Source organism: Netta rufina (genome assembly GCF_964035555.1).
Source record: "Netta rufina genome assembly, chromosome: 1".
Classification (NCBI taxonomy): domain Eukaryota; kingdom Metazoa; phylum Chordata; class Aves; order Anseriformes; family Anatidae; genus Netta; species Netta rufina.
The window spans coordinates 193,035,026-193,058,056 of NC_140123.1; the positions used below are offsets into that span (position 1 = coordinate 193,035,026).

Here is a 23,031-nt window from a genome sequence, read left to right on the forward strand (position 1 = left end):
ACTACCTAAAAACTACTTACTGAATTACTGTCTTCATCAGCCCTCTGCTAGCCTTTCTATTTCCTATCTAATATTCTATCTATTCCTATCTAAATATCTCATATTTCCTCTCTAATATTCTCTGCTGACTTTCTATTCTGCCGATCACTGCAATTCCAATCTTGGGGCTGCCTCCCAATGCTTCTGCTTCCTTAGTCTTTTTTTTTTTTTTTGGTTGGATTTTTTTCTCAATATAAAAAGGGAATTCATTTTCTTTATAGCATGCCAACATGACACCCACACCACAGATTCCTTTGCTTGACTGCAAAGTCCTCTGTAGGAGCAGAAGTCACAGGACTGGCAGGACTGTTGTACAACACAGGAAGAGATTTAACTGCTTCCCACAGTCAAGGAAGAAAGGCTGCTTACTAGACTGAAGGCTAGAAGTAACTGGGACACAAAAATCACTGGAGAATTTCTCACAGTTCTCCCAGCACCTTACAGAATATCTCTTCTTCAAAACTAGCAGACTACTGGTGACAATCTACAATTCCCCTGCTGAAGGAACATCTCTATTTTAAACTAAGAGAGATCTCTAAACTAAGAAAGACGTCTATTTTTTCTAAGAGAGATCTCTATTTTAAACTAAGAGAAAAGGTTACCAGAATCAAGGACCATTAAAAATGAACAAGCTTGTTATGACAGAGGAATAAAATATGAACTATTGTTTTAATTAACTGTAGCAATCATTTTAGAAATACAACTTAGTAAATTCAGCAACAACAATTAGCTCATTATAAGTATTGAATGAGAATATACAGACTAACAATGAGTAATTCCAGAAATACAAGATTTGTCTTCTCCTGCTACGTGTCCCAACTCTAAAAATTTCAAACCTCCATTTTCCAAAATGCAGTTGTTCAATAGCATCTGCTTATGTAAGTAGCTACTTGATCATACTAAAACATGAACACAAGTTTAAGTATTTTAACTCTGGGTTCCCAAATAAGAATCTGTTAGCTTTAAGAATTTCAGTAACTATTGAAAGACCACGTCTTTTGAAGATGAAGAGTTCCTATCAGAAAGATCACACACACAAAGAAGCCTGTTATTTGAGAGGCTTATGTCATATTGCTTTGCTTCCTGCAAGTTACTTGGTTTAAACGCACATACCTTCCCAAAACACTTTATTACTTGGTACCTTTTTATTTCACCATATTGACAAATAGCTTGGAGAAAATAAATACCCTTTTTAGAACGAAAAGGCAAAGACATCCTTACTAGAGCAACAATACATAAGTGAAGGTATGAACAAATTGACATGAAAAGTTAAGAGAGACTGGGATAAAGTATGAAATACTCGTTACTTTTAATCAACTACTCTGCCTATTAAAAAACCTTAAACCTTCAAACATTGTTTTGATTAAGGAAGTTTCCTCTGTCTTATGAATCAAGACTGTTAAAACACCATTTAATTGCACTCAATTTGTCAATGCAGCTTTAAAGTCATTTTACCTTTTCAATACATTTAATATTCATTACCTGCATTTGTCACAACAGATCATATATCCATCATCATGTGTAAAGCCACAAATGCATCTGGTAATATCAGTTCCATAGCTTCCATCCTCTGACGTACTGATGGTGGTAGCACTGGAGGTTTCATCAAAGTTGGGAGTGGTAAATATGCCTACTTCATTCTTGTTTATAAGTACTGATGGAGGAGGAGAAGCTGGAGGCGTTGGAGGAGGCCGAGCACCATAGTTATGGTCCTAGATTTTTTTTGAAAGGTAAGTTACAGCTCTTAAGTGTCAGACATTCTGATGGTTATTTAAGCCAAAGTATAAGATTAACTTTATAAGAAGTCTCTGAAGTTCTGTGCATTTTTTAAAATTAGGTTTAAACTTATTTCTGTCATTGCTCATTCTTGGTGTGTGGTGTTTTTTTTTTTTAACCTTCTCAACTATGTTTTACATAAAATTCACCATGTTTTGTATTCAGCTATTCAGTTGTAATCAACTATTTTTAGGCATTTTACCCAGCTCCCAATAAAATACAAAACTATAAGCATGAATCAGGAGTTTTTCCTATTTAAGAACATCAGATTTTACCATATTTAGCACGAAACTTACTGCATAGGGCAAACCAATGTAACTGTGTGAATGCGAGCTGCTGGTATACAACTGGTGCGGATAACTGTTCGATTTTTCAACTACCACAGGGCTAGCTTCTACAGATTCTGGTCTGCAAAACAAAAACAGAAGAATAATAAATAGTTGTACTAATAAATACAAGTAATTTATTAATGTTATGTCAATATACTTGTTATGATGATTGTTTCACAACTGCTAAGTAATTACGGGCTGTTCCTGTTAAAAAGGAGTATACAAACAGGTTCAGGAATACAACAATCACCACCACCAAAACCACTTTTGCCCCCCCAGCTACCCAATTAGAAAAAGAAAAAAACCCAGCACTTTTCTTTCATCTATAAGGAAGCTTCCAGAGTGGCAGAGAACTTACACCTCTGTAGCTACAAAACTTTTTAAAAAAAGGAGTACATGCTAAATAATTTCACAGAACATGCAAATCTAGGCAGAAATACAGGTTACACACTTTGTCAGGAACTCATCAATCAGTAATCAGTATGCACAGGTCTATCGAGTTGCAATAAAAGCTAAAGAAAGGACTTCAGCTTAATTAAGACAAAAGACAGAAGCAACAATACACACAACTGCAGTCCGTTGAGGACACAGCCCCACATAGCACAGACACTATGAAATTCTGCAGAGACATCTAGTGGTAGCATCAGCACATGACTCTCAACATCTTCATGAACCAGCACCCACAGCAGCAGAGAACTGTTTCTGCAAACAAACCTTAAGTAGGACAAATCTAAAAAAGGCACTCATCGATTTATTTTTTACCTTGAAAGAAAAAGCGAACCGTTTTCTAGATGAAGCTTGGTAGAGAAAGGCAGTGTCACCTCTGATAGAGGAACTATGGTTCATACATACTAAACCACAACGCAAAAGTTGAGAAGGGTAAAGGAATATTAAAACAGGAGTATCTTTTTGAATCCAAGAAATTGCACCTTTTCTCAGTTCACGTGTCACTAACCTATTGGTTTTGCACTGCACCATGCAATCCAATCACACCAGTACAAACTTCAAATTAATGCAGTCACCTAGCTGCATTAAGAATTACATTTTCTGGCTTTTTTTAAACACTGAGGCAGGGCGAAATACCAGCATCTTTTAAACTGAAATAGCTTTTGACTAGCATCACAAGTTGAGCCCAAGTGGGTACTTTTCTAATTTTAGTTTTACTGTGCATCAAATCTTTTTCCCCACAAAGATTCAGTAATTCCTTGAGCTGATGTTTTAAAATTGGTCATTCTAAATCCTAAGTTAAAGCAGAAATTCATGTTTTTCTCATTCTTTATGCTTTTCTTGCATTGATATAAATGCAAGCTTTTTAATTATGCCATGAAGTGAAACTAGTTTGATTTAAGAAGACACCAGCAACTCAAGCTTTCTGCTAACATGTCTGTAAGAACATAATTTTTCTTCCTGGGAAGAACATACAGAACTGGAAGTGTCCCACTAACATCTTTAGCAGCCTGTTTCTTCTCATTAGCTTTTCCCTTTGTGATCTTACTGTGTAGAAAGAATTGCTAGTTAAAAATGCTATCATCAGGTGAAGACATTAGTCACAAAAGTTCAGAGGGGAAAAAAGTCTTTTAAAAAATACTGACATTTCTAACAGTCACCATGCCAGGTAAGGGAATGTATGGATCACACAAAGTACTAGCAGATAAGAAACAGAGCTTGTAACTACAGTAACATGAGGGGAAAACCAACAACTCTGAAGTCACTTGCCCTTACTTATCTCAAACCCAGAAAAATCCTCATTTCTTTTTTTTACACCACTTCTCAGCTGGAAAGTAGTTTTTATCAGAGTTTGTTGGAATTATATCCCAGAAGCAGCCAGGTTCATCAAGCCCCCCAAAAAAAAAAAAAAAAAAATCAAAAGGACACCAGTTGGAAAAAAACTTTGTCTTTCCCACAGATTTGCCTTTATATACTGACCACACCTGCACTAGCGTACAATGTATTTGGGCAGTAATCAACACTATTAATGTTGCCTAGTTAATACTTCTAGGATCTTGCCAAACGCCAATTAATCAAGAGCCAACTATCCATCCAACAAACACATCAATCAATCTTAACATGCCCTCAATACCCTCAATACTTCACTAGGTGAACATTCAGTGAAAGATACAAGAAAGGAAGCATACATCCTAAAAAGGGAGGCCATACATATTTCATCAACTGACTACAAAATTAAAAGGCACTCTTGCAAAATACGAAGCAAGACAAAAGACCCTACTCCTTAAATATATTTCTACCTACCCTAGCCATTTAGAAACCACTTAAGAGAAGCACTTTAAAATTTAGAAATTTAGAGGCATAACTTTTGTGGGAAGCAAAAGCATTAAGCTTCTAAAAAGGAAATGCAGAAATAAATACAATCCATTAACCCTAATTATTTTAATACTAGTAGAACCAGTGGAGGATTAAAACCAAAAAGGCACAACATTCATTTGAGCAAGAAAAAACAAAAATGGGTTGGGAGAAAACCGGTTGAGAAGCAAAGACAACTAAGTCTTCATATTTAAAAAGAAAGAAAAAAAAAAAAGTTTAACAAGCAGTATTTAAGCAGAATTAGCTTTCAGGAAAGCTTTTTTCCCCACCCAAACACCTGTGGGCACACCGCTTACTAAAATCCTTAATTGTACACTCAAAGCATTAGATACCACTTTCAATTATTATTTTTTTAAACTGATGTTCTTTATCCCAAAAATCTAGTCTTCAGGACTCAATCTTTGTATGCCTTACATGCCTGAACCATTTCTAACACCTAGAACATGACTTTGGAGCTAGCATCTAAGACTGCAACCATGCTTGGTTGTAGACAAAACTATTATGTATGCTGACTATTAAAAATGAAGGAGAGGACAACGCAGGGAAAGGAGATGAAGGGAAAAAAACTAGGATACAAAGCTAAAAATTGCCAGTATACATCCTGGATAGTTCAGTTCCAGTCATACCCTAAACAAATGCTTGCATTCCTTTCAGAAAACACCCACTGCTCCCAATCTTTCCACTGGCATTATTACTGGCATCCCAAAAAAACAAGTTTTCAAGAAGAAAGAGGAAGCATTCAGATCTGAAAGAACATTGATGTCTTCCTTGTTCTTTTCTTTGACCTTAAACCAGTTCTGTACCAAACTGAAATATCAAGCTTGGCACTCTTCTGAGCATGCCACATTTTTCAGCCTTACCTCAAACAGCTATACCCTAACTATGGGGAGATGGTGCAGTATTTTCAGTTTTCATCAAAACCATCTTAGAATATGGTATATTTGGAATTATACCCAAATCCTAATAACATGCTCTGAAACAAACAACTATTACTGTGATACACTGACCATGACATTTTGCTGAAGTGCTGTTTGTTAGGTGTTTTGGTTAGCAATTCAGAACCACACTAAATATTTAGAAGTAGCACAACAGAAAGGACCCTTAAAAAAAAGCAAAGATACTCCTATGTTCCCAGTTTGCAATGACTTGAAACATTCCTGTAACTTGAAAACAAGTGAAAAAATCAAAGATACTATGTTTTCTTTTAAGAACCACTCAAATTTCAACTCTGCAGTTGAAAACTCTCAGGGTCTGGGTTACTTCCTAGTGGTTCTATTTAACACTACAGTGCAAACCGAAAAATATTCTGCACATTGCCAGCAGATGGCATTAGTGAAAAATTAAATGGGCTACACAGGAAATCAGTTCACACACAAAAAATCGGTTCCTGTAAGCTTATATCTCCCCTATATTAAGGGAATAAACTACAAATCATTCTAAGCAATTGTAAATTTGTCTTTATAAAAGTTCCCCTGCCCCCAACGCCATTGCTCTCAAATGCCATTTTGTTTCTGCCTGAGCAATAATTCCAGAAGAAAAGGTGGTAGTTTCTGACTACCAAAATTAAATTAGTCGTTGGAATCTGGGCCCCTCAACCCCTTCTGTAAAACTCTTGGTATTCAAATGAAAAACAATCTCATTAATACTAAAACTGTCATCCTGTAAAGCTTCCCTTAGGAAAGTTAGCTAACAGTACTTCCCAAAACACCTTTAAAATGCCAAATCAAACTTTTTGTTTCCAAGTATGCTTCAGCAACAGCAGCCTGCCATGCACCAGGTTTGCTCAGTCTAATCAGGGAGTCTGGGTTTGCTTTTCCTTTGTACCAGCACACCTGAGCATTATCTGGCCGAAGGTCAACTCAGATAAAGGAATATCATTTATTTTGTATGAAAAGCAGATAACATTTTCTATTTCAACACACTTCACCTAGCCAAACACATCAGATGGCCTTAGCTACCTAGAGAAAAGACAACTGAGCGCTAATTCTCTACCACCAACTGCTACCTAAACATCCCATACCAGGCCCTACAGGTAATGCTGGCCTGACACCATTTACCAGCAACCTCTCCATTCTCCTATGACACTTTAGAAAAAAATAATCCCTGTTTCAACACCAGCTAACGGGTTAAGTTTTTCCTGATTTTTATTTAATACTGAAACATTCATAACCTTTTCTCCTGGATACTGAGCTCAATAAAATGATTGATACACTGTGGGTTTTTGGCTCAAAGTACATTCATACATTATAAGGGCCTTCTCCAAAAAGTATATACAGATATTAAGAGAAGAATAGTGCTATTGATGGTGTATCTTATACACTGAGCTACACTAACAATCTCTTCAATCAGGAAGCACATACTGAACTTCACAAAACGGCTGGCTCTGTATATTACTACAAAGTCTTTAATGATAAAAGAGGGATTCTCTTAAGAAGTCACTGGTACTCATCTTCAGAAAGCCTTTTACAAATGAAGCAAAAATAAAGGCAAAATGTACAGATGTGGGGGGTATAGGTGTGAGAGAGATCATAATGCTTTGTTGGGCTGCAACAGTACGCAGGCTGCATACTATTACATGTAAAGTTTTCACTGAAATGCACATACAACAAAAAAAAAGGACTGTGACTGTGGTGACATAATGAAGATCGATCTACCCCTGGAGAATTCAGGTTCAAGTAACAGAAGAGGAGCTATTGCACCCCATTTAGAAGACACTCACACCTTCAAGGAGGAGTTATTTTTCCTCCACCTACCTATCTGACAGAATCACAGCACAACTGTAGATGGCAGGGCCCTCTGGAGGCCAGCTGCTCCAACCCCTGCCCAAGCTGGGCCGCCCAGAGCCACTTGCCCTGCACCACATGCAGGTGCTTTCTGAAGGTCTCCAAGAAGGGAGATGCACAGCCCCACTGGGCAGCCTGTGCCAGTGCTTGGTCACCCGCACAGCACAGAAGTGCTTCCTCCCCACGTCCCTCTGGATGGCAGCACAGCCCTCTGGTGAACGAGCCCCTCCCCACAGTTGTGTTATCTGCCAGCTCTCTGTACCCCAGTGTACAGGTCATCAATGAAGATTTTAAACAGGACTGGTCCCAGTATTGACCCCTGGGGCCCTCCAATAGTTACCGGCCTCCTTATTAACAGTATGTAAGTGAAGGTGTATGTAACAGATAAACTACCCACCATTAAAAAACCACCACACTAATCCCTTAGTTTAAAGCATGTTTTATCCTTCAGGGCTCCTTCTCCTACATAATTAGGTTTGTCATTCCCCCTCTCTCTTGTGTTTGCTCACGCTTCAGTGACTGATGAAGCAACATCAGACCTGTCAGTCACCGTGAAGAAAGTCCAACTCCTCCCACCTGGGAAAACCCCAGAACCTGCTCAAAGGTCTATCAGTGATCACTATCAATACTATCTATGCCCAATATATCCTTGGAAGAAGACATAAAAAGTACACTTAAAGCAGATAAACAGTGATAAAAAAGGTTACCTGAATTGCTTACGCAGTTGTTAGGTACACAGTTTTGTGTCACACTTCTTTAGACACGGACATGGCTTTTAGATCAGCATGAATTAATCATGCAGCTAGCTACTTTTCAGCAATGATATTCTCAGAGATTATATTGATGAAAGTAACTGCTAACAGTCACCCAACATCTGAGGAGAAGCAGCACCTAACTGGGTCTCCATGCCACAGTATCAAGCAAATAACACAGTGAACTATTTTGTTTATACTGACAACTGTATTTATTTATCCTAATTTCAGCATGGCTTGCTGAGTCTGCAAGTAGTGTTAGTAACCTCGGGAACTGTGACCTCCTCGAAACATGAAAATCCACAGGAAAAGATAATGAAAAGAGCTGTGAATGATTCACACTGAATTATTTAACATGGAGTTAAAATCATTTTCTGCACCACGGAAACCAGTGTTCATGATTATGAAAGAGATCAACAAAGCAAGTTTAAAGACTTTAATGCAACAAAGTTTCAAAGAAATATTTTTTAGTTTTCTTTAGATAAGGAGTTCTAGTCACATAGAGTATTGAAATAACCTCATATACAACTGAAAACACAGGAAAGAAACATCCTTTTAAAAAGCTGTTTGAGATCTTAAGTGCGTGACAAATTTCCTTCAGTATTTGGAAGAAAAGACATCTTACATTGAATAATGTTACTAGGTTAGCACGCTAAGATTTTGTGCATGCTACTTTTATTGATAGCGGTTACTCAATGCACCTGTTAAATGAAGGACCACTTTGTGAAGTTTATTTGCTTTATGGAGAGATTTTAAGAAAGCATTTTAAAAAAGTCTAATCCATTGCTTCAATATCTAAAGCAAACAGACGTTTGTGTGTTAACCAGAAAAAGTAAGTGGCTTAAATATTACTAAAGGCTGTCTGTACTCAGAGGAAAGCAAGGAGTAACAGCATCTCAAACAGTTAATATAAATGACGCATTTAACAGCTTTTGCTCTAAGAAATGAACTGTTTTTTTTCCCCTCTCTATTTACACAAGGAAGTGTACAAACCTTAGTGTGGCTTACACAAACTCTCTTGATCTTTAACATCACTTTTACTGTCTTGACACCCACTTTTTCACAACTCATCTGTCACGTTTTACTAACACAAAAGCCACAGAGGAAACAGGAAAAAAAATCCAGATACTGCTCTGAAGTACACAGAGCTAAATGGGATGATGTCCTATATAAACAGGTAGAAATAATAACGTCTTGGTCTTTTACTTCACAAGTTGATCAAAATATTATTTCTTCTCTCGTAACATTCAAGAGCCAGGTGGATGCTACACACATGAAAATGTGTTTACCCAAAAGGAAAGATCTCCACTCACAGCCCAACAACACCTAAACCCTAATTCATCTATACTCTGTAGACTCAGGCGCCAGCAGTAAAAACAAAATTTAAAAACCACTCTGCTTATTTCACGCAAAGCTTCTTGAATTAAGGATTTTTTGCAACCTTTTATAAATGGCTATCCAATTTTTCTAACTGGAAGAGTAATTGCCAAATTATTTTCTACTGATTTTTCCATATAAAATACCTTTGTGAAAACATAGCGTTAGACAATTAAGACAGGCCTTTAACTTTCAAAAATAAAAGGCACCTTTATAATTATTACTGCTTTTTTGCAATTTACCCTGCCAGAAGATTTCCCCACCCCAACATGGGAAGTTTTTTTTTATTTTTCAAACACAGGTTAAGAAAACTGAAATATTTTAAACGTGAAAGGTGAATCAGGCAGTATCTGCATTTCTCAGTCTGATAAGGAAGAAAAACATGCATCTGTAGACGAGTTTACCTTCTCTCCTTTACTCTCCTTAAAGAGAAAGAAATTGACTTAGAAGTTATTACAAATCCAGTATAACTAGAGACTGGTAAGTCTTCTCCAACTGTATTAAAAAGCCTCAGTATGAGAAAATAGGTAGTTAAAAACAGAAAACTTACTCTTTATGTTAATATACTTACTCTGAGCCTGCAGCCATTTCCAAATAAGAAGTATCTGCTGTGTCAACCCCCAATGGGATCACTATGCTCATGACGTTCGTTTCTGATAAATTCGATTACTACAGAGTCCTATGCATTGGTATCCAAAACACTGGGGCATGCCAGCCACAGTGCTCATTGCAAACATCTAAGTGCATCCACAAACCCTGTTAAAAAAATAAAATAAGAGGACTGAGTTGGATCATCTTAAAACAGGCAATTTACATCACATACGTAAAATTACCATTAGTAACAGTCATTTCAATAGCTTTATTTTATAGAAGCAAAAGGAAGATAAAGTGTTCTATTTTCTTTAAAAGTCGTTAATATCAAATACACTTTGTGATGATCTCAAAGCTTATTAAAGTATTACAAACTAATTAAAATGCTATTGTTCAGATTGGTGATCACTAAAATGCATTCATTACATTCAGTGAAGTGACAAAGACTCGCTTTATAGGTAGCATACCAAACATGTTCAGACCAGGTGTTCAAGACCAGGCTGGATGAGGCCCTGGGCAACCTGGATCCGGTGGGTGGCATCCCTGCCCTTGGCAAGGGCTTGGAACTGGGTGATCTTTAAGGTCCCTTCCAACCCAAAGCATTCTATGATTCTGCGATAAACATCAGGTACACTTGTTTACTGCTCTATTTCATCAGAGCCCAGCTGCTGTTAACTTTCAACAGAAATCTGGTCAAAGAATTTTTCAGGTATTTCTCAGAGAGCATTCTTGACTTGTTTTGCACATATAAAACATACAAAAACTTCCAATGTTCACAACACAACCTAAACGTTACATAAGAAACTCTCCCAGAACTTCCATTCAGCATCTTTTTAAACCAAAATAATTCTAGTGATTCACACATAACGATATGAAGTGACAGTTTCAATCTCATTTTAATGGATCACCAGCAAAAGATACTGTACACATCGGGGGCCAAAGTAACAAACAAAAAAGAATCAGCAGTAGTTTTTAGAGCAATAATGCAATCTGCTTTGACTCAGGCAAGTAAATAAAACAATCCCACCTATGTGGCAGTTACTGCCAGTCTCCCACTCCTCTTGTTGGGCAGGGCAGAACGGCAGACAGCACAGATGAGGTACAAACAGCCATAGCACCTCATCTGTCCCCATTCAGAGATTAGAGAACTGATGTATTTGTGATATCCTAAGACAGACGAGGTTTTCCACACGTAGCCAGGTAATTGAAGCAAAATGCCCCCACCTTCACTACCTGCATAACGAAGTATTGCCAAGTCCTTCCCGTATGTCCAGAATTGCCAGAACAGAGACCACCCAGCAATAAGCATACAATGATTTAATAAATACACTTCTTCCATCTGACAAAGCGTTCCATCCCAGCTCAAGTCCATGAAAGCCCGACAGTTTTGAGATCAACATATTTTAACACTCCTCCTTGCCAAACGCACTACATCGCCAAGAAAAAGCTAACCGGCCTCAACTGGAAACTGGTGTGCTTCTAACAAGGATTCTTCAGAAAAGAGCTGCAGACTTTGAAACCTGAATTTGCTCCTTTTGCCGCTCAAGTCAGTATCTCCATCTACAATGTTAACCATCCCCAAGGGATGGACAACAAACATCTCTACAGGATGAACTGCCATCAAGCCTTTATCAAAATTAAAAATTTATCTCATTACTAAGTCTGGCAGTTCGTATCAAACACCCTGGCATGCTCAGTGTTTAAACCTACAGTTCATTATTCCTCATGACAGCAGCAGTTGTGTTTTGGTCCCATTAAATGAGTCACCAAATGAACTAGAAAGCACTTGGGCCAACTAGCCATTGGGTTATCTTGCTTTCCTCAAGTTACCAACGAGCATCTCCTTACCAAGTATCACAAATATCAAACCATATCACTAGGTTATGCCTAAAATTGAAGACTAAAACATGCTGTTTTCAAGAAGAAGCAACGAGAAAAACCTGCTAAACCAAAAGCAGATATGGAGTGATAGCAGGCATATAAAAAACTCCAAATCCCTCTCACCATGTAAGTGAACGCTCATCGTGTTGCCACATGGTTTACTCATAGGGTAGGAACCTTAAACTGAAGCCTTAAAGCCTTATGAACAACTTAAAACAAAATTCATTTTCCATTTAGCACCCTTCTGAAAAAGGAAAAAAAATTACATTAATTCCTATTTGTGAGCTGAAACGAAGCTATGAACTTGTTTAATCCATGTAAAGCACATGTTAAGACAACAGGGTCGATGCCCCGTCATCTGCAGCTTCGCCCATGCTAACAAATCCTTACCATAATAGGGCTTTTTGTTTTAGGCCTGTCATTAGGACATTCCATAAAATATTTTTACTGTGTCATAAAGTAGGTCTAAAAGACATGCTGGACACCAGAGCCTGGGATCGAGATCCTCATTTACCCTGAGGTTTCTCATAATCAAAACAGCTTTTGGTGATGATTTTTTTTTTTTTTTAAATCTGGATTTTCTTTAAACATTTCTGACCAGGTAGAATAACAACTGGAAATTAATAGAGCCAAAAACGCCTGGGATACCGATGGAAGTGATGAACCAACCTAAACCAGCTGCCTTGTGTGCTATGACATCTACAAACTTGCATAAAACCAAGGTTACCCAATCATCATCATCACATATTCAAACTACCTTCATGTCAACAACATGAAGAGATGCGATTACCAAACGTGAGATTAAAATGAATTTTTAAAAGAAGTAACAGAAAAAAAGAGCAGATTTTAAAGCTATGTACAGATAAAAAAACCTCACTGCTAACATGTGGTCCATTCACGATTAATGTTTTGATCTCTGACCAACTACAACATCGCTCTTGTAAGGAGGAAAAAAAAAAGGGGGTGGGGAAAGGGTGGAAGCAGAGCTGAGAGATTTGAGATACATCTGTTGCAAGCTCTTGACATTCTTAAGCCTTAGTCAGAATTCACCCAAAAATCCTAAGGCACTAATTGACACCAAATGAAATTAAATACCTGATCAGCTCAGATTCGTTCTGCCCAACAGCATTATAACACAGGTTGTTTCATTTAAGAGGAAATGGAACAAGACTGGGAGGCTACCTCATGATTTTTCACTACCTTAACATTTCAGATCTTCACCACACACATGCACAGAGCCCTCCAAAGCTTTTCTTCTGCCTCTAGCTAAGGCCAGAAGAATTAAAGTCACCAGCTCATGATACCTACACAGCCAAGGTAATTCAAACAAACATAGCTCATCCTCAACAAATTCCCATAAGAGCAAAAAAAAAAAAAAAAAAAAAAAAGCAACAGGATAAACTGTTACATCTACTAATGTGACTATCAAATGAGGAACAACACTGATACCAGATTTCAGATGAAGGAAAAGAATTATTTTCTGTCATCTCAGATCATATTGTCACGACACTAAAATATTCCCAGTGTTTTTACTAGAGATTATTTGGACAGTTCAGAACATAAATTAATCATTGGGGAACCTTCCCTATTCATCCTAAAAGTGATTGTTTATCCTTTGAAGCTTGGTATTTTAAATAATAAAATACCAACTGGTATCATAATGCAGTACTTTCCAATCAGCATCTATTTTAAATCTACCCACTGTGTTCAGCTCTAGGGCTCCCACCAAAAGATGGACACGGACAGACTGGAACGAGTCCAGAGGAGGCCATGAGGATGATGAGAGGGCTGGACCCCTCTCTCATGAAGACAGACTGAGGGACTTAGGGGCATTCAGCCTGGAAAAGAGAAGGCTCTGGGCAGACCTTAGAGCAGCCTTCCAGTGCCTTAAGGGGGCCTGCAGGAAAGCTGGGGAGGGAATCTGCGTCAGGGGTGTGGGGATAGGACAAGGGGGAATGGCTTTAAACTAAAGGAGGGGAGATTTAGATGAGACATTAGGAAGAAATTCTTCACTGTGAGGGTGGTGAGGCCCTGGCACAGGCTGCCCAGAGAAGCTGTGGATGCCCCATCCCTGGAGGTGTTCAAGGCCAGGCTGGATGGGGCTTTGGGCAACCTGGGCTGGTGGGAGGAGTCCCTGCCCATGGCAGGGGGTGGCACTGCATGGCCTTAAAGGTCCCTTCTATCCCAAGCCGTTCTGTGATTCCATGAGGTCACTCTTCCAGAACTCTTAGAATCTGTTACCTGGGGCCTTCAAAACCCAACCGAAACACTGTTTTCATAGGTGCATTTCATTAAAAAAATTGGCAGGGGAGAGTGGAAAGAAGGGTGTTAGAGAAGACGACTTCCTACAACCCAAACAGAATATACACGAACTTGCTGCTTAATGAAGTCTTTCTTCAAGTAGCACATGAACTTGGAAGTTTGAAAGACCGAATTGGTCTGTCAAGTTAATTTCAGGTCCAGATATTTAAAAAGGCATTATACAAATGCTTCATTTATTAGCTCTTCACCGGGTGAAGTAGTTCATCTACTCATTAAACTCAATGGCAGACTATTTCCAATTTTGTTGGGGCCCTCTTTACTCTTCCAGTGATATTACTCCGTAACCACTGAAAGAATGTTAACTTCTGATATTTGTCATTTCTTTCATTGCTGCCTTAATAGCACAACTTTATTACATGAAAACACTTTCCCTATTTGAGGAAATCTTGCTCTTAATTGCAGCTAATAAGCCTATCTTGTCCTAGTAATATGATTTTCATCTTTATAAAGATTTGTTTGATCTGGTTAAAATGTAACTTGTGTAAGACCAATGGCCTGCAAGAAACTTAGCACCCTTCACTCTTTATTGCACTGGTTTACATCTCCTCTGGCAGTTCTTTCTCTCTCTACAGAGCACTCATCACCCTGTTGCCTTAACTGCCTTATCGAGTATAAAATCTTTGAAGCTTCATCACTACTTCTCGTGATTTACTTTGCTTATGGTCCCAGAACCGGTCTTTTTAAATGACCTGTCCTCTACTAGCAGAAGTGTAAGAGCACAATACAGGCCAAATTATTTCATCTGTGTGGCTTTGTACAAAGAACATCATTTATGCACTTAACAACAGAAAATAAGTTACATATTATCCCTGAGGTATTCCACTTACACAACATTATTCTGTGGTTTAACAAAGACCACATGTTTCCTTTCTGCCTTGTCCTTCTAAGATCAATTAAGTGACAGCAGATGAAAAAACGTAACTTTTTTGCTGGTATATGGAGGAGAAGAGGAAAAAACTAACAGAAGTATAGAGGGCCTAACTCTTGGATCAGAAGTTAAATGGGTAATCTCCTAAATTGCATCAGTATTTTTGGACCGAACTCTACAAGATCCAGTTCTGATCAGATGTTGGCTGCAGACCAACCGCAGGTCGACTTTGTCAGCCTCCCCCCACACTTGTTTCTTGGGGACCATCAAAAGCTCCAGAGGATGGCTTCAGGCAACAAGCAGATGACTGATCACCTAGACAGAAAGCACACTTGAAAAATAAGAACCTGAAACCTAGCCAAACTGCCCAGATGACTCCAACAAGGTTTCATAATCCCAGCTATCAATCATCCTTTAAGTGTCAGGACTCCAGACAATTTCTTCCACGACATTTTCCATGTAAAGTTTTTTGTTTTGGTTTGTTTTTTTGGAGAGGAGAGTGCGGGGGGAGGAGTAGGAAATCATGTTTGTTCATTTTTACCCACTTTTACTTGCGTTTACTTTCATAGGTTCAGAAGCTGAATTCCCAGTACTTACATTCCACAAGAAAGCAACAATATAAATCTAAGAAAGCTCTGGCTTACATATATATATATTATTTTTTTTTTTTATTAATAACACAGCATGTTTCAAGTCAGAGGAAACCATACAGTACTTGCTATACTGAGAAAGGCACAGCTCACATTGGTATCTGCTAACTTTAGTAGCCTACCTCTGCACATTTCACCTTTTTTTCAGAAGGAAGAGGAAACAGTAGCGCTAAAAAGCCTGCTAGAACCTAAGCTGTGTGTACAAGCATGCTCCAGCTCTTATTTGGGTGCACAGATGCAAAACGCTTATGCAAAAAGTTAAAGGTAAGAGTTGGTGGCAGCACCAGAATATCAAGACAATCTCATATACTTATTACAAGTTGTTTTTTTAAATCCACAGTCAGTCCTAACACTGCAATAACCAAATGAAGGGCTGGAGAAAAACCTGCTTTTACCATTCTACTTAGTGTATTTCAGTTGTGGGTTGTTTTTTTTTTTTTTTTTTTTTTTTTTTTTTATTAGACACAATGTCATTGTTTCTTGTGTTTCCTTCCCCATAAATCAGTTTCCATATCCTGTTATCATGTGATAAATAACAAGGACAAACATTAAGTTCAGAAAAAACACATTATAAACTTGAATAGAATTCAAAGAGGTGCAATACAACATTTATTTTCCAATTTATAAAGGGGCATCAGTGAAATTATAAATTAAGCAAGCAATTATTTTTTAGCTCAAGATTGAAGAATTTTCAACATACACAAGACAACTGCATCAATCTCAATAAACTGATTGCTAAAACAATTCAAGTTTCTCCCATCAGTTAGCACTATAAGCATGTCAAGTCTTTTTTATTTTTATTTTTCTTCCATGTTTTCATTGGGCTGTTTGTACGACTTCTTTATGCACTCGAAGTTCTTCAATACGTTTTTCTACCAACTGCTTCTATCAGTCAGCATCTATCAACAGATAATTACAAGATGGAAAAAAAAAATAAAGCAGTTACACATTTTAGGTGTTTCAAGACTTGGGGATTTCACACAATGCCTCTGCAGGAGACAATTACCAGGGCCTCCGCACATGCTGAGCAGAAGTTTAAAGATGAAAAAATCAAATCATAATTTTGGCTATTTCAAGAGAGGAAAAAGCACTGGATTAAGATAATTTAGATTTAACACTGATGCATGCAACTTTACCCCAAAATCCTGACCTAACGTCACTGCAAAGATTAATATGCTAACCTAATTACCACCTCTACACTGTGTATGCTCCGCATCTTCACAAGGTCATATACAAAATATACATAACTGGGGAGGGGAGAAAATTAATCAAAACCTTCTAACCTATGTACATATACCAACTGTCTTTCCTTAGAAGCGATACAACTTTAAGTACATATAAAATATGAAAGAAGTCATAATTTACCTCTGCTTAATAAAATAAAGATCTGAGAATTGTCATTCCCGAATATCTGAAAAGTTGTAGTCTGCGTTAGTTCACCCCATGTTTTAGCAGCACCTCTGAGAAGAACTATAGAAGAGGGTCTAATTTGCTGAACTAGAAGTCCAGGTAAACACCTTGCCTCTCACCCTTTAACTATAAGCAAAACATTCAGAACAGTTTCCTGGAGCAGCATTAAGGTATCAGAATACACAGCACACGTATTAAGATTCTTCCAGGGGTGTGTACAGATCTGAGGGAATTAAACTGAAGCTCACTGGAGCAAACAAATGAAATTGCTGAGACAAAGTTATTTATCTGCACAGCTGATTTGGTACCCTTCTATGGACCAAGGAAGAAGAGTAAGGGTGGAGAAGAATTATCAGATTTACAGATAAAACCAAACACAAAATACACAAGCTAGTTGTATGACTTTCTTGAGTCAAGCAAGACCTTTCAGCTCAACCAGCACACAACGCTAATCTGGTTACAACTTCAAGTCCATCTGAATGTAAAAAGCTAACTGTACTCATCCGGCACTAAGCTCCAACCAAAATTCCAGCTTCTGCTCCCAGGAGAAAACTCATCATACCACCAGCTCAACTTGGCTCCACACAGCGGCAGAGAAGTGCTCTGAAACTAACTCCAGGTTTCCGCATCAACAAGGTCTTGGGAGCAAGACAAAGAGCTGCCAGACAGTACTGCTGTCAGACCTCGCCTGACTTCTCTTTACAGAAGTCATCTCATGCATCAGAGAGAGATACCAACAAATATTGGTGTTTGATTCTCTTACCATGCCAGGAAAGCTCATCTATATGATACACTGGTGCCTTCTTTCCCCTTAAAATGCTCTAAGGGGAAGCGGTTAAAAACATTTTTGAAGTGCTGGTACTCAATATAACACACAGGAACTCGGTTATCTTAAAATTGATACTATTACAAGTACTGCAAAAAGGGAAATAAACAGAATTGAGGACAGCATTTAAAAATAATCTTCTACATGTAACTTGCCTTTTATTGAGTATGCAATGCAAACGTTTTCCTTCCCCCTCTCCTCAATTACATCATATGTATATACATGTTTTGCAATCATTAACAAAAGCAATTCTTGTCATGCCTGCCTTCAGATTTACAGACCAACAATTTGAACCTGCAATCATGGGAACCACCCTTCCCACAAAGAAAACGCACAAGAATGAATCTAAAAGTCGATATACCCATGCTTTAGCACAACCTATACAGGAGAAATTGCAAAGTAACAATGCACTTATCATTTCAGCGTGTCACAGTCCACCAATGCAAAGTGAAGACTTCTGTCCTGAACTGTCAGAGCCAACAAAAAGAGCTTCCCTACTCTGCTTCCCTACCTGCAAGCTATTTAAAAAAATAATTAAACATTTTATTTGTTGATTGGAGGGGAAGGGGGGAAGGTTACATGGAGAAGAGAGAAAAACAGTAAGAAAATTTAACTAAGGAAGTTCTGTGTTTGACTAAATTTCTACTTTCTACCACTGCTCTGAGCACTGAAGCCTTCCCTATACAATAATAATGTTATCTGGAAAACTAGTGATAGCAACCTAACATTTTAATGGAATATGCCAGATAGGATTCAAATGGTTAAATGCTCTGTGTATACAGATTGATGAATGTGTCTACACACGCAACATAATCTGGAACAAATACACCTAGCATACGTATGATATATGTATTTACGCTATGCAAAGTAATCTGAATATTTATTTATTGCTGGCTGTTTCTAAGGAGATAACACATCTTTAATCAGACCTAGAAGCAGAATACATGAATAAATGACTAATCTTGCCCACAAGGAAGTTCCTTCTGTTTCCCCCAACACACTTCCCCATAGTATAGATTTTACTAAGAGATTAGGAGGGATATCCAGCTCCCAAGCGATACATCACAGCCTGCATGCTACAGCTTCACAGAAACAACTATGACTCCAAACTCAGACCTTTGCTGACTGTTTGCTGCTCTCTATGGTAACCTAACAGAGAAGTCAGCAGTCTATTTCAAATCTGGGCTGAGACAAAAAGACAATTAAGTAAGAAGGTTAAAAAAAAAAAAAAAAAAGATGATAGGCATACTCAGATACCATATACACTGTAGGATCCATTAATGACCAGCTCCTGTACACCACACAGAAGAAACACCTTGTTCTGAAAGCAATCTGATTCCCTATGCATTTGTAGTTTGTGTCCAAACATCCTCACAGACCTCATGTTCTCTGTATCTCTCTCACATCAGTGTCCTCCCCATAAGTTATGTTAACTGGTGCTGGCCTCGCCCACAAGCCCCTCAATCCCCTCCTGTGCCAGCCACAGACCTGTGCACTGTCAGCAGTCGGATCCAGCTCCGCTGCTTCTCGCGTGCTGCCATGCAGCCAAAAAAAAAACAAAAACAAAAGTACCTCTACGGCTGGTTTGGAGTTACACACATGAGAGTCTGCAGGACACACACCGAACAGTGGCTAACATCATTATGCTGCTTCTCCCCAACTCTCCAAGGACAACGCTCATAGCTGCATCCGTCCCCTTTTGGATTTTCATTAAACTTTGGAGATCTCAAAGGCACTACGTTCCTAACTCTATAAGATTTTGTTTTAAAGCTATTTGTTGGTCTAATGGTCATCGGGTCTTTGTCAGTACAACTTGTTTAAGAATCAAGGCCATTACAGGCAAACTATGATGGAGGGAGGCTGCTTTTCCTCCCGCTCTGCTTTTAATCCAGTCCCCAATATACAGTCAAAATGATCCAGGTGAAGCAAGAAGATTACTGGAATACTTATGAGCATCCTGATACAATAAACACAATACTTCATAATCAAAGACCCCAGTCACGTTTAGAACGACAACCCAACTTCATTAAGTGGTCTTGAGTTTGGGGTATGGAACAAAAAAAATCTGCTTTTTCCCTGGTGTTCAAGATTCATGCACTAAAAACTTGAGTCTCTGTCATTCAAGCATTGGTTCTTCAAGTCACTGCTTACATTCCACTAACTAGTTGGTGAAAATAAAACTCGTTCTAAGTGTGAACCCAGAATCAGTCTGTCAGTCAACATTTCTGCCATACATTAGAACTGGTTTCCACTGGCTGTAGGCTATCTCCCCTTTGCTATCTCATCCAAGAGCACTGCTCCTGCATATTCTTGAGATGATGGTACTTATGCCAGCCCATTAAAACATGTGGGAGACTCCCCCTTACCTCTTCTCTCTCTTCACTCCTCCTTTTCTTCTTTCAGTGGAAGTTAAACAAAATATGGGACTAGGAAGAGAAAAAGAATGAGTGGTAGAGGGGAAATAAAGGTAAATGCAGTTATAAAGTATAGAGTAAGTTAAAGAGCAGGAACTGGTTTATTGAACACAAGTGGCAACAGAAGAGGCATACAGAAAATACCATACTTTTTTCTAAATTTAAACTGCCTACCATACTTCTTAGACTCTCTACAGAAAGGCCTACCCATTCAAACATTCAGTCATTTGAAGGGGAGAATCGAGGAGCTGTAAAATACAAGTACATCCTATAAATGAGTATAAAAGACAAGACCACTTTTTTTGCTTGTTGCTTGGAGAATGATACACTAGACTCTCAGCTATCTAACATCTTGCACTATATCACCATGAGATGTAAAACTCAAAGATTAAGAAAACTAACAAATAATTTTCCCAGTAAAGGTATCTTTAAGCTATTATTTGCATCAGCTGTTTCCCAGCAAACATTTTTCTCTATCTACTGTGAAGCAGCAAATAACCGTTGATTAAACATGCAGGCATTTGAATATGTCACTTACCAATCATTCTCCAAGAAACACCATTTACACCTGTTACCATAAGCTATTATTCTTAACAAACATTTCAGAATGTAAAGTGTTTCTGCACGCACACAGTGTTCCATAAGCATACGCTGTAACATCTGTAAGTGTAAGAGCCAAGGATAATTTTAAATAAATATAACGATACACTGAATGGTGAGTCAATCACTGGAAGGTCTGAACTCTACTCTAGGGCCCAGTATTCCTTCCAAGAAGGAAGTATGGCTTTGGGGGTGGAAGGGGAACGTGTGGTTGCAAATACATATTTCAAATACATATTTGTAATAGTTAATGGTTTCAACAACCTATTTTGCTGCCTTTATGACATCAGGTAAAATTATTAATTTATGTTTCTGTGCACCTTAATAAGGCTTGGAAGCCTACTTCTGCGTATTAGATACCTACTATACAAGTAGTAAGTTGTTAAGACTTGCACAACGTTTGACATTTCAGCTAAAGTAATTTCTACTTCAACATGTTTTCACAGAACCATTCAGGTTGGAAAAGACCTCTAAGGTCATCTAGTCCAACCTTTCATTTTGGCAGATTTCAAAACCAGTTCTCCTGTCTTATCAATGGAATTTGACTTGCATGAATAACACAACAGTGCTTCCATTTCTAATTCTGTAAATATTTTGTAGACATTCACCTGATTGTCACTCTTGTGCTTAGGAATCCAAACACAAGACAGGTCAGAAATCTGTACTCTTTCAGACAAACTTTCATTCTTCTAGCAGTTAGATCTTTTACACAGTTCTTTTTACACAAGTTAACCTGGACTATGTTCTTGGTAACGACACGGCAGTATTGCAAAGCTCTTTACTAAGGTTTTGGGAGGGAGAGGTAAACAGAACAGATTGAGAGGGCCCTTCAAAGGCAGCCACAGAAAACACAGTCTGATACCGAGATGTTTCCTACTTAAAGGGAACAGAAAATGTTTTGTTTTCAATTGCAGTTATCTTGCAAGAGTATGTTGACTGATTTGCGTGAAGAAATTCAGAGTTTTTCTGCAACTTTTACATTTATGTTTTCAAACATGATCTCAGTGTGCATTCTTAATTGTAGTAACAGATAAGAAATACGTCATCTCAGAATAAACACAGCAAAAAAGCTCTGCCCAGCCAGAGAAGCACAAAATACAGCTTTCATCTTTGAATACTACTGCCAAACAGAGAAAAAAGAAGATGCAAAGTTTGTCTTTTATTGCCTCTATGACAGAAGATTCAAGCGACTGGAAAGCAAGAGACAAAGAATGAACATATGAATGTTACACAGGGCGTTTTTGTTTGTTTTTAATCAATGACAGTAACAACTTTTTATTTACATATATATATTAAATGAACACAAAAAAAAAATCCCATCAAATATTTCGACTGTATGCAAAAAGAGTAAGAACCAGCAGTATTACTACTTGGTAAGGCATCTGAGGGAGTAACTTCATCCTTACAGACAGTAAGGTAACGACTGTATTTTTAAATCAGTTATGGATAAAGTTATTATCGTTTCCCTCGCAGTTCTAGAATTATACCTTCAGAAACCAACTGAGAGGAGTAATCTCTCCATTCCTTCCCCAAAAAGCTCTAAGTAAGCTGTTATAATTCTCAGGCCTTCACCTTCAGTTTAAGTAGTAGTGACTAAAAACATTTTCTCACTCAAAAAGTTTATTGAAACCAACAGTTAAGACAGGATTAACTGTCTAGACTTGGAATATCAGCTGTCTTGTGATACAAAAACAGTCCCATTATACCCATTGCTAATTAGGAGGTAGCTCTATTGTCTACTCAAGGCAAAATAAGAGCATCACCCACTGTGAAAGAAAAAAGTTCTCTAGACCTAGAGAAATTAGAACAGTTAAAAGTAATGAACACTGAACCAGTTTAAATATCCAGAGCTACTCAGGCTAAAGATCCAAACCTACCATTCCGTGTACATTTTCAATTCGTATTTAGTAAACATAAGATACATATTTAATCATTTTCTATATAACCTGTTCATGAAAAGCACACACACCAAAAAAAAAAACAAAAAAAAAAACAGCAAACAGCCTATAGGCCCTTCTTTGTAAGTTGTAACCTAAGCTACAATAATGTCATTAGAATCTACTCACGCATCTTCTTTGAACTTGACGGCTT

The 23,031-nt window shown here is 38.0% G+C and overlaps 1 protein-coding gene across 3 annotated transcripts in view; it reads right to left on the reverse strand.

Annotated features, from left to right (window-relative positions):
- The window catches only part of KMT2E (lysine methyltransferase 2E (inactive)), a 65,205-nt gene that overhangs the window by 36,849 nt on the left and 5,325 nt on the right, over nucleotides 1-23,031 (reverse strand). For 2 of the 3 annotated variants that reach the window (XM_084297675.1, XM_084297673.1), the window contains exons 2-5: nucleotides 20,293-20,352; nucleotides 9,950-10,134; nucleotides 2,112-2,223; nucleotides 1,522-1,751 (exon numbers count right to left, since the gene is read on the reverse strand). In XM_084297675.1, the coding sequence (XP_084153801.1) occupies nucleotides 1,522-1,751; nucleotides 2,112-2,223; nucleotides 9,950-10,020 (413 nt within the window). In that variant the 5' untranslated portion in view covers nucleotides 10,021-10,134; nucleotides 20,293-20,352. The remainder of the gene's footprint in view (nucleotides 1-1,521; nucleotides 1,752-2,111; nucleotides 2,224-9,949; nucleotides 10,135-20,292; nucleotides 20,353-23,031) is intronic. The other variant, XM_084297674.1, reaches the window with a different exon arrangement.